We start from the raw sequence: 12,280 nt of genomic DNA on the forward strand, positions 1-12,280 counted from the left end.
CCCTCCTCCCTCCAGACTGCGGGTGACCGAGGAGCGGCCGGCAGAACAGCCAGGACTTGTTTTTAACCCATTCCTCGCTGCAGCGGGAGCCAATCACCTCTCTTCTGGCCATCTTCGGGGTCACGGACGACCTGGAGCTCCAGCGAAGAGCCCAGAGAACTTGGCCAGTGGAACTGGATCTGGGACCCGAATCCCGCCTTTGACTGCTCGGCAGCCGGGGTGGGGGTGGGGGGTGCAAGTGCGGGAAGTGGGGGAGGGCAGGGGGGCGGGCCAGAGCCGAGCGAGAAAACCGGGACCCGGCAGCGCACGCCCAGTGCAAACCTTCATGGTGCCGCGCGCCGGCTGGAGGGGACAGCTCAGCAGCCTAGTCTGGCCAGGAGGAGGACCCGAACCTATTGGCGCGAGGGAGGCACTGAAGCGAGACCCTCCCCTCCCCAGGGACCGCTCGAGGTGACGCCCCTGGGCCTCAGTGGGCGCTTCCGGCCGTTTTCGATGTGGCAGCCTCCAGCAGCCAGCAAAATGATGAGGCAGGTACAATCTATCTAGTACGCAGACCCCAGGCTCCCCATCCCTTCCCACCTCCCCTCGGACCGGCGACCTCACTCCGCGGCGGGTTCGGCCTGATTTGGTAGGTGCAGTGCACTTCATACTTCTTGGTGTCTGACCAAATGCTCCAACAAGTCAAAGGAATTCGGATATATATATATATGAACCTGGACCCCAGCGGAAACGTAGCGTGTGCTGCTTAAGGCAGGGCGCGGGGAGAAGTGATGCCTACTGACTCCCCTCCCCCAATGTCGCGTGAGTCCAGAGGTCCAGGCAAGAGATGGGGTGAGGGGTCGCGGAGATGGCACAGAGGAAGAAGTGGGGGGACATGGAGATAAGGATCCCCACGCCACGACCCCGGGGACTGGAGGGCAAAACACTGAAACTCTGGGTTAACTCATTGACCCTTAAGTGACATTTTCCAGCCCCCCACCACTTCTCTTGATGGCAAATGGGCCAAAGCAAGATGACTTAAGTTGGTAAATTTAGAGACCGAGCTCGCCGCAAGCGGGGTCTAATGGACAGCTAAAATTATCTCGAAATAAGAGATTTTTGCCCCCTGTTCTTCCATTCCTCGAATAATCGCCGGGTGGGGAAGTGGACGTCACTGCTTTCGGAGCGCTTAGAAAAGTCGGTCTGGCGCTGGCCTTCCCGCGCGGTCCCCGCCTGCAGACCGGTGGATGCTGAAAGGGCGCAAGGCTGCAGGGGCAGACCCTCGTTTGGATGGAAGGGACTTAGGAGGAGCTGAAGGCTTCGTGGAGTGGGAGCCTCCGATTCATCACCCCTCCCTTCCAAGCTCAGGCTCGCACAAACACACACAGGCGCACACACAACCGCCCGTCCCTGGGTCCCCTGACTCCCACCCCACACCTCTCTGGCTTGATCCCCCTGCACCGACGGCTGCGCCCTAGGAGCTGGTCCCGGAGCGGCGAGCACCCCTGGGAGCGGTACCCGGGGCACGCTCTGGTGGCGGGGAGGGTGTAGGACCCACCGGTGGACTTGGTAGCGGGTGGGAAGAGGTCTGGAACCGGAAGGTTCTGAGGGGTTTGCACATTAGACCCCCAGCCGCCTTGGGGAAAGGGGCAAGAAAGAGCCTTCCGCTTTGTAAAGAAAAACCTTAAATAAAAAGCAAAAAGAAGATCAAAAAGAATTTTTTCAAGAAAAGGAACAAATAAGACAGGCTGACCGCATGAACGTGTAAAGTGCAGTGAAAAGTTGAATATCTCGTTTTTGTTTTTTTCCTGGATCTCTAAAAGGGAGATCGAGGGGGCAAACCGAAGCATACATTCCTTGGAAGTCGGGGGTATTTTTCTTTAAGAGCGGCTATGGGAAATGACCCGGTCCCCTCACTGGCCCCCGACCCCAGCCGGAGGGGCGCTGGGGCGCAGGCGTGCGCGGCGGGCGGCGCGCGGGGGCGGGCGGCGCGGCGCCGAAGGGGTTAAGGCGCTGAGCGCGGAGCCATCTGGCCGGGTTGGCTGGTTATAACCGCGCAGATTATGTTCGCGGGACTCAGAGTTGAAGGCTCCTCTCCCTACCGAGCAGCTCCGCGCGCGGCCCCGGAGAGAGCCCGGCGCAACTACTTTCTTCCCTCGCTTTTCTTTCTCTTGCTCTTTTTGTCCCCTGCTGGGGGGTGGCAGCGGCGGAGTGGGGGAGACTTTGGATGACCGAGCTCGCGTCCACCTTTCTCTTCATGTCGACGTCCCTGGAAACAGTCACACGGATGCCATGGTTACTTCTGCCACGGTAAGGGGAGGCGGGCGCGCTGGGTGGGCAGGTTCGGGGGCCCGGGGGCCCAGTAGGGGGATGGACTGGGGGACCCGCGCGGGGCCCCGGCCCCGGCTCCGCACCCGACCCCCACCCCATCGCGCTGCGGTCCCGCACTTTCCCTGGCTCTTGTCTTCCCGAAGTTTACGCCGGGATCTGCCCAGGCCATGGAGAGATCACGGCTACCCCTGCGCGCATACAGACATATACACACACACACACACACACACACACACACTCTCTCTCTCTCTCTCTCACTCACTCTTCCCCACCTCGTCTCTCCCGTCCCTCGGCTGCCGCGGGAGAAACCGCCCAATATCTGGGAAAGTGATCAGGTTTAAGGGACCAGGATTGGAAATGGGGGGCGGAGGCGAGGGGAAAGGGAGACGACGGAAGGGCAAGGAAGGGCTTCGGCAGAACCGCCAGCCCCTCATCATCACACCCGTCTGTTCGCGCAGAGGAGCTCCCCGCGCACCCCGTAACAAAGAGGGTGGCAGGCGGATCCGGGGAGGCGAGGGAGCCGCCGCCGCTCCCCGCACGCGCCCCCGGCGCCGGGTTCGCCGCGGCGCAGGGCTTTCGACTCTCCTCCCCCTCTGGGGCCCGGCGGGACTGGGGGAGGGGATGTGGAGCTCCAGACCTGGAGAGACGCTTCCCAGTTTGGGGAGTTGAGACTCCTCGCGGCGCGGCTACCTGCCGGAGTCCCCCTACCTCCGCTCGGAGCTTCCTGGGAAAGCTCAGAGCACCCCGGGGCTCGTGCAGGCCGGTGGCCACCCCACCCTGGGTCTCCGCGCCGCCGCTGTCGGAGCTGCGTGCGCGGCCCGCGCCTCTGAGTCCCCGGCGGGGAGCGGCGGGCGCGGGGGGCCTGGCGACCACTGGGGAGTCCCTCCTGTTCCTCCGGGCCAGCTCTAGGAATCGGAGGTGCGGGGAGGCTGGGAGGCCCGGGGCGCGACGCATATAGGTCGGACTTCAGAGCCCCCCCACCCCCCACCCCACCAAGGACCAAAGTGCTCCGTGGCCCGAGAGCTCCAAGTCACACTCAGAAGGAAATTTGGGAAGTTTGGGAGTTGAAGGTTCGGGAAAGGAGGGACTGGGTGGGGGAGGGGACTGTCCTGGTGGCTTTCGGGCGCGAGGAGGAGACCCTGCTTCTTTGGGGGAGTTGGGCGGCTGCGTTCCTCAGGCACCGAGACCCGCGCGCCGAACCGGGTGGCGGCTGCTGACTAGTTAGGATCCCTCTCGCTGGATCCCTGGCTGGGAGCTTCCAGGTGCAGGAAACTCCGAACTAGGCCGCCTGGTCTAGACCTCTGGCGGCAGGTTCAGAGGTCTGAGTGCAGGCGGCTGCCACACGGCAGCCAGAGCGCAGGGCTCCGAGCTGGAGAGCTGGCGACTGAGCGCTTTGGTCTTGTTTATGTGCGCGATGAGCAGGGGGCGGGAGCTCGAGGGTGGGGTGGGGTGGGGTGGGGGCGGGCTAAAAGGGGTGGGTGTCACCCCAGGACTCAGCCGCTTACCGACTGTGCTGGGAGACCTGCTTTTTACTGAAGAGATACCCCCTCCCACCCTGCAGAACCTAGAGCCGAGTCTCAACCCACCTTTCCAAACGTCAGGATGGAGAAAGTTGTAACGCGAGGGAACTTTGCGGTCGGTTCTATTTTCCCAGCGCTCAAAAATTCTCCGACGTCCTCCGCCTGCCCCCACTTAACGCCCCCCCCCCACACACACACAAAGAAGGTGGGAGGGGGGGTGTAGGATTCAGGGGAGAAAATCCAAAGGCCTCTGCATTGGCCTTTAATGCTCAGACCTGGGTATGGCGTTAGAAGAGGGGGAGATGGTAAGAAAGGGGGCTCTGAATAGTGTTGGGGGGCAGGAGGAAGTCTGCGGGGCTGCAGTAGGAGCGCGCGCGGGTTTGCGCAGCTGTGGACTGTTTTGTAGCTCTAAGTGGAGGGTTTGGCTCTGGGCTAACAGGATCTGTGTCCTGTGGGGGGCCATCGGGGACCCCTGGGCGCTGTTTGGTCAGGGAAGGAGGTTGCTGGAAAATCAGAGTGCTGGCGCTCCCTCTGCTGAGTGTGCAGGTGGAGATATTTGTTTCTGAGGGTCTCTTTCAGGGGCGCACGGCTGCCAAGCAGCAGGTGAGAGCATGTGGGCACATAGGTGTACTAATGAGAAATCTGTGCCCGCTAAGGGTGTCAGAACAAGAGAGGTACGGTGTGTTTCAGCAGATGGCTTGTGCGTGCCTGCGCAGACACACGGAGTGGGTGTGGCGTGGGAGGACGGCCGTGGGGGGTGGGACGTGTGTGGAAGGTTGGGCTAGGCGCTTTCTGATTACCAAAGGGACGGGGGCCGGGGGCTGGGGGCGGTTATTATCTGCAAAGATCAGAGTGTGAACTTTGTGAATGAGTCCTGGGGAATTTGGCTGGAATGGCACTGGGGTCTGTGGGGAACAGGAAAGTGTGGGTTCAGACACTTATTCTAGAGAGATGGGGCACGTGCAGAAAAAGATGCTGAAGTGGTTTTCACTTTCTCCTCCTCTACATCCCCTACCCCAGAGAGGAGGGGACTGGAGAAGGCTTAAGGTGAGGGATGCGCTTTTAAGGGGAAAAGTCTTCTGTGTGTTGGCACGGGTGGGGATGTGCGTGCAAGATTGGAGTGAGCGGAGAAATGTGCTTTGCATGCCTAGTGGTGGGGATGCATGTGCAGTATTGGAGTGAGAGGAGAAATGTGCTTTGCATGCCTAGTGGTGGGGATGCATGTTGTATGATGGTTATAATGGGTTTTTCAATTTAATAAAGTAATTCACCATCACCAATTATTATTGATCATCAATTAAAACGTGTGAAATGCCTGCTGGAGGCTCAGCCCATTCCTGGGCTCTGGGGCATGGCATGGTGCCCTAGAAAAATTCTTCCCAGGGCTCAGCCAACTCCTGCAGTTTTGCCAGGAGGAACCAGGAGAGCTCGGTGCTAGAGGTTTCTTTAAGAACTGTAATTCAGTTTCAAGAGATGTTTATGGATCTTGGAGGCCAAAGGGAAGCTGACTTGAAATATATCTGTGGTTTTGTAGAAAGATAGGGATGATGGATAGTTTTGTGTGTTAAGGAGGGAGCTGAGGGCTGTTACTGTTTCTTGCAGTGAGTGTAGGCTGGGAATGGGAGGGGGCAGCAAGCCGGGTCAGAATGCAAGTCCTGATAGACCTGAGGGTGGCGTTTCTGAGAGCACAGCAGGGATGAAGCTTCCTGTGTAGGGCTGCATAAGGGTGAGGCAGTGATCAGGTGGAAGATGCAAGGAAGATGCAGCTTGGGAGTGTTAGTCTTGGATGACTTCTGAGCTGAGTGGAAAGCTGATGTGTGTGCACGTGTATGTGCACACACACACTACAGAGTTGGAGTGAAGAACCTGGGAGGAGGCTAGCCTGAAGGACCAGAGGGGTGTATGTTCTGGCTCTGGTTGGGGTGGTGGGGTGTATGTTTTTGCAGGAATTCTTTGGGGCCGAGGAAGGATGCAAATTGTCTTGGACGCTCAAATGTGTATCGTGTGGGTCAAAGTTTGAAAGGTACAGTTAAAAGAAGGGTTGCAGGCTTTTGGAAGCGTTTGGGGAGGGAGAGGAGTGTGATGTTGGTTGGGTTCATATCAGCAGGAGCTGGGGAGGTGACTGGGATGGAGCAGGGGGAGGGGTGTGCTCTGGCTGCATACCTGCTGACCTAGAACCTCCTTTTTAAGGCCTGTTGCTGAAAGAGCATAAACAAGCCTCTTGTATTTGACTCAAGACATTTTTGAATTCCTGAAATGACAGGTGTGCCATTTTGAGGTTCTACCTTATCTGTAGAGGAAATTCCTCTTTGGAAGAGGGTTGATACAGGGCCTGAGCCTTGGGCAGAGGCTCTCGCAGTGGTGAGAGGATGGTGTGGTGGAGATGGAAGGCTTCCCATTGGGTATGCCTCGGTTCCAATCCAGTCCTGCCACTTTGGAGCAGGGTGATTTCAGGAAACGTCTCTAATCTCTCTGATCCTTTCTTATTTCTCTTTGTGTAAAATGATATTGTCTGCTATGACTCAATGAGAGGAAAGTTCACTCTGCTCCCACCCGCCCCCCCAGTCAAACCTTGGTGTGTTTAGCAGTACAGAGCCTTACTCGGAGATGACACGAGCTTGAATACAGGTGCTAGCATGGATGTGAACCATTGCAAAGACGGATCCTGAACCTCTTTCTCTTTACAGTACATGTTATGTCCACTGATTATCTGCTGCTCATCCACTGTGCAAACAGAACTTTTGTGGCCGCCTCAGATTACTCATCTGTAAAATGGAGATAGCCAAGCCTAGAAGATTATTGATGGAGGGCTGTATTCCTGAAAGGCCTTTGGAGGATTCAGAAGAAAGGTGGTCCACAAATGAACGTTACTAATGATCTGAGACAGACGTCTTCCTTTGCTGCGGACCATGACGCCAAAAGAAATGCGATTTTGAGAACAAAGAAAGTAGTTATTGTTTTTTGGCATGTTAGAATTAAAGAGGAGCAAAGTCCAGGCATCCTGGGTTGCCATGAAGGGCTGTTTTTCTCTGGGCTGTGGATCCTGGGGGGCACAGGCTGTGGATCTGTGATATGGCAGACACCCAGTGCAGCAAGTTGGCGTGGCCCACTTTCCCCAGAGACAAAAATGGAGACCAAAGAGGGGCCAGAAAACCCACTCAAGCCTCCGAGTTCTCCCAGAAGTCAGCACACGCTGTCAACTGCTGGCGCAGAGTCAGGCTCCCATCCTTGAGTTCAGTGGCCATAAATAGTCAGGAGCTAAGCTATTTCCATGAGGCACTAAACCAATTCCGTTGCTTTTCTTGGCGAGATTGGGCCAATTAAGTTGATTGGAAGAGGTCACTGCTGATGGCGCTCACATTCCCCAGGCGGGACAGGCCAGCAGAGTTTAATTACATAACATTTCCCATCTCTGCAGCTCCCCTCCTCAGTGGATCAGATGTGCAGGCCTCCCCCTCGGCCCCTCCATCCAGGAGGGCTAATGGAGCAGGCAGTTTCTGCTCCAGGCTTCTCCAGACCCTTCCCCAAGCAGTTACAGTGCTCCCTCCCTAACTGCAAGGAATGTAAATCCACGTGTTGGCTGGAATGAACCCACCACCTTGCTTCCCAACCTTCCCCAGCTGCTGTTTTACTCTTTAATGAGGCAGGCAGTTTCTGGCGGTGGGGACGTTGAGCTAGTGATCGTTGCTAGGGTTTTTGATTTAGCGTTCTTTAAAACTGGGTCTGTTGGAGAAGGACCAGATCAACTGGAGACCAGCTTAAGACCCGAGGCGGGCTGATGATAAGGGCTGTGGATGTACTTTGTGCGTGGATCGGCATGAGCAGAAAGAGAGGAGAATGGGGCTGTGTGTGGGGTGGGGGCATGGGGGCATAAGGGGGGCCCTGGGTGGGCAGGAGGCATTCTTAGAGCTTGTGATGTGGGTGGTAGGTGTATGGTGCCTGGCTCAGATTGAATGGGCATCGTATTGTGTCTTACAGAAGAGCCAGGTTGTGGAAGAAGCTGCAAACAGCTTCCCCGCCCACCCCCCCACCCCCCCACCCCCCACCCCCCCCCGGATTATTTGTATCTGGGGATGGAGGATGTGTGAGCTTTTAGGAAGTACGAGGTCAGTGCAGATGGAGCCTCATTCTTGCCTGAACAGATTTCTATTAAGATCGAGGCTGGACAATGGAAGTCTTCCAGAAAACTCGCTTTAGAACCTATGAAAGCGCATGTAGATGGACCAAGATCTTAAAAGTCTTTTCTTATTATCCTGATAGTTTTCCATACATCAGGCTTTCCTTCTACCTAAAAACACCAAGGGACTAAGTGTGCACCCACCCCTGGGTGGTGAGAATGCATGGGCTGTTTTGTGTCCACATCTGTGTCGTGGTCCTTCTCAAGCAGTCTTAACTGGAAACCCCCAGAGGCTGTTTGTCTCTGGGCGTCCTCCCAGGACTAACCTCTGGCTGGCTGTATGGTTTCCCTGAAGAAGGATCTTGAAGTGAAATTTGGTGTGGTCTGTTGTGATGGCTCACTTTTCAGCAGCATCTCCGGAAAAGGTGTCTGTTGAGTCCCAGACCTCCTGTGGGTTTGTTTAATCGGGGATTTTTGAAAGGATTGAGGTTCTTGCTCATCCAAGACCATACTGATCTCAAAAGACTCTCAGGCCAAGGTCATCTTAAGCAGCCCAGGGCAGCAGAAAGCCTGCTGACTTGGAAGTAGGGGACCAGTTTGCCGCCAGTCACTAGTCAGCTGTTGCTTTGTGACCCAGGCCTGGATGTACCCATCTGTCAATGGAAAACTTGAACTAGAGGATCTCAAAGTCCATCCCAGCTGCACCATCAGAGGATTTTACAGTAGCTTCAGTCTCTTCCTTCATCGGCGCTAATGTGCTTTGGTTAGAGTGCATCTTGGCGTATCCTCAAGCTCCTTTTTTTTTTAATCTTTGGGGAATGGCTGAGTCAAAGGCAGAACGGCACGCAGAGTTTTTGCCATAGTGTTTTGTTTTAGCCAAGAACGTTCTCAAAGTTGGCTCTGCCTGCACAGTGTGGACAGAGCTGGAAGGGGTGGGGTTTGGCTTTCTGGTAGAACATTGGAAAAGTCCCTGATGCTGGGAGGGATTGGGGGCAGGAGGAGAAGGAGATGACAGAGGATGAGATGGCTGGATGGCATCACTGACTCAATGGACATGAGTTTGAGTAAGCTCTGGGAGTTGGTGGTGGACAGGGAGGCCTGGCATGCTGCGATTCATGGGGTCGCAAAGAGTCGGACACGACTGACTGAACTGAACTGAGACCTGATGCTACTCATCCAGCATCCATGTGAATGCCTGTTAGAATCAGTGTTTCTGACTATGAGAAGTACCCACTTTGAAAATGATTGATGAGGGCGATAGTTAATGTCTGAGTACTTGCTGGACACCAGGGGTTACTGCAAATATCGCATGGTGTTATCTCAGAGCCCAGAATAATCTCTTTTGCAGGTGGGGAGACTGAGGTTATGTGAGGTTAAGGGGTCTGCTTAAGATCTCCATGTGCTGACTTTGTAGCCTGAAACCCATGGCCATTCCAAGTCCATCACCTGCCATTCAGATTCTGTTTCTGCATTCCATGATGTCATCCCGGTGGGGGTTGCTTGATCCCCCTGCAAAGCTTGTCACCCCACAGGGTAGCCTGCTCCACGGGAAGGTTCATTTTCACCTGCAAGACAAATGTTGAGGCTTTCTGGCCACCTGCTGGAAAGCATGCATCAGGTCTGAGCTCCTTTCGCCCTCCCCCTGCACTTCCCATCCTGCTGACAAGGGAATCTGCCCTTCCAGAATGGGGGTATTGATTTAAGCCACAATTGCCTCCTTGTAAACTCTATAAGATTGGAGTCAGACATCTGGTTTTGATCCGCTCACCCACGAGAGGTGGTGGGTCCCAGCCTCCTTGAGACCTGTGATGAGGGTTACACAAAGTCAGAGTAAAAGAGGATAACATGAAGGGCCTTCAGAATTTGGAGACCCCTAGTCCTTGAAAGGCTGGGGAACCCGCTCCATGTATACTGGGACCAAACATAGATTTCTTGCTGAGAGGTTGAAGGCAGGAGTTGCTGCCAAAGACTGGGGTCCCCAGGCTCTGCTTGATGCAAAGCAGAGCAGTTGTAGGGTCCCCCATCCCGGGCACTTGCTTGCTGCATGCCCTTCTCTGGGCAGTCACAAAAGTAGGGAAGCCAAAGAGGTTCTCAGGGTGCATATTGCCATCCCTGGAGGGTGTGACTTCAGGCTCTTGTCTTTTCTCCCTCCACTGACCTTCCCATCTCCATCACCACACACACATTTTCAAAGTGATGAATGGGAATGACTTTGTTCTGTTGCTGAAAGGTATTTGCAATGTGCTTGTAAATATACAACAATCACCTAATGCCTGTGCAATTGTGGGTGCTCAAAAGGTTTGTGTTCGCTCTATTTAAGATGACGTTCCATGTGTAGGGGGATGCTTTCTTCTTTGTAATAGCCCTATTATTATCATTTTTATGATAGAGAGCTGGGTCTTGCACCCCCTCCCCCACTCCGTGTTCTCTCTGTTTTTAGGTCTGAACCCCTGGCATTTAAAAATATCCTCCCCCTCTGGCTCCAGATCGTCCCTTAGGGAATAAAGTTCAAGTTCCTAGTCTGGGATTATTTCCATTCTGTGTCTCGTGGACCTCCTCCTGATGGGGCTCATCCATCCCGTGCTTTCACTGGGTCCAAGAGGGAAAATACAGCTCTGGGAACCACTTGTTTCCCAACATATGTGTCCTGGGATAGGAAGGACCCCAGCCCTCCTGACACCCACCTTGTTCCTCCTTGAATAGCTCATCTCACCTCTTACTGCGCGAAGCTCCATCACATCCGACTCTCACATCCGACTCTCTGCGGCTGCATGGACTGTAGCCCACCAGGCTCCTCTGTCTGTTGGATTTCCCAGGCTAGAATACTCAAGTAGGGTGCCATTTCCTCCTCCAGGGCACCACTCCTTGAGAAGGACTCAAACTAGCCATGCGACCTTGAGCAAACCATGCTCCCTCCATGGGCCTCTGTTTCCTCTTGCGGAAAAAGAAGGAGTTGGATTCACTGGAAGGTCAAAAGGCCCCTGGCCATCATGACAGTTCACACGTTCCACATCTTTGTTGCTCCCCAAGCCTCCCGGGGCCCCTGCCTGGGGATTTCCGGGTATCCCTGGTGCTCTTGGAGGACTTAACGTGCAGTGATGCGGAGGGGGTGGAGGAGGAAATGAAGTTATGTGATGCCAGATAAGTTCTTCAACTTATGGAGGAGTGCATGTTTATAAAGTGCTGAAGAAGCAAGCTTGCCAGATTTGTGGCAGGTCTTGGACTGGGAGTTAGAAGCATCAGGAGAGGTTTATGTGGGATAAAATATCTCCTTGGGCAGCTGATTTTGGTGAGTGAAATCGGAAAGACCCTGAACCATGAACAGAGACCCCAGACTTTGCCTCTGACAGTTTGGGGAGTCTCTGCTCTACATCAGGTCCCATCTTCCTCCTGTGCTCCGTGGAGACTGAAGGGCTCCCGGAGGCTTAGGTGATCTTCTAAACCTTTCCTGGCACATCACCAATTATGGGAACTGAGGTTTAGTAGAAAGGCCTGGATGGATGGATTAATGTGGAGTATGGCTTCAATGTAGAAGGAAATGTCCTCAGATCACAAGAAGATATGGGTGGCAGAAATATACCTCTGTTCTTGAATTTGTGATGGCCGTGGAGGGTGATTCTGTGTGTATGTTGGACTTAGAAGGCTCTCCCTTCCCCACCAGGGATATTGAAATCATCCTTCAACCTTTCATTTTTCGAGCTACTAATACTTTCACTCTGGGACATCTCTGGTGGCTCAGACCTTGTAAAGAATCTGCCTGCAATGCAGGAGACCTGGGTTCAATCCCTGGGTTGGGAAGATCCCCTGGAGAAGGGAATGGCAACCGTCTCCAGTATTCTTGCCTGGAGAATACTATGGAGCCTGGTGGGCTACAGTCCTCATGGGGTTGCAAAGAGTCAGACATGACTGAGCGACTAACACGAACACTTTTCACATCTTCGATTCACCATTCCTTTCTCCTGGCATCCTTCCTACATCCCTGTCTTCTCACTAGAAGATGAGCACTGCCAAGAAAGAGATCTCATTTTTCATCTCTGTGTCCCCAACCCCTTGACACGTGTTGGGTGAGTGAATGCATGGCAGGTCATCAGGGAGGCCAGCGGTGAGAGGCCAGGCTCAGAGAGGTGACGTGCCTTTCCACGGGTCCAGAGTCGTGTCCTCTGTGTCCCATTTTGGCCTGTCCCGAGGCTGAGATTGGGAAGCTCACTCCCTGCCCACCAGGAAAGGCTGTTCTTGCTCTCTTCAGAGAAGGCCTTCTGCAAATGTAGGTTTTCATGACAGAAGAGTTGGGCGTCACTGCACATGAGTTAAGGGGCTTCCCAGGTGGCTCAGC

General features: G+C 54.7%; 1 protein-coding gene across 4 annotated transcripts in view; it reads left to right on the forward strand.

The window, feature by feature from the left end:
- Positions 1-272: 272 nt before the first annotated feature.
- NTF3 (neurotrophin 3) overlaps positions 273-12,280 on the forward strand; it is a 78,428-nt gene continuing 66,420 nt past the window's right edge. The window contains exon 1 of one of the 4 annotated variants that reach the window (XM_043441619.1): positions 273-527. Coding sequence is in view for 1 of the 4 variants with exons in the window: in XM_043441618.1 (XP_043297553.1) it covers positions 2,272-2,289 (18 nt within the window). In the remaining 3 variants the exon portion in view is untranslated. The other 3 variants (XM_043441622.1, XM_043441621.1, XM_043441618.1) reach the window with 3 other exon arrangements.

This window comes from Cervus canadensis, chromosome 21 (assembly GCF_019320065.1).
Source record: "Cervus canadensis isolate Bull #8, Minnesota chromosome 21, ASM1932006v1, whole genome shotgun sequence".
Lineage (NCBI taxonomy): Eukaryota > Metazoa > Chordata > Mammalia > Artiodactyla > Cervidae > Cervus > Cervus canadensis.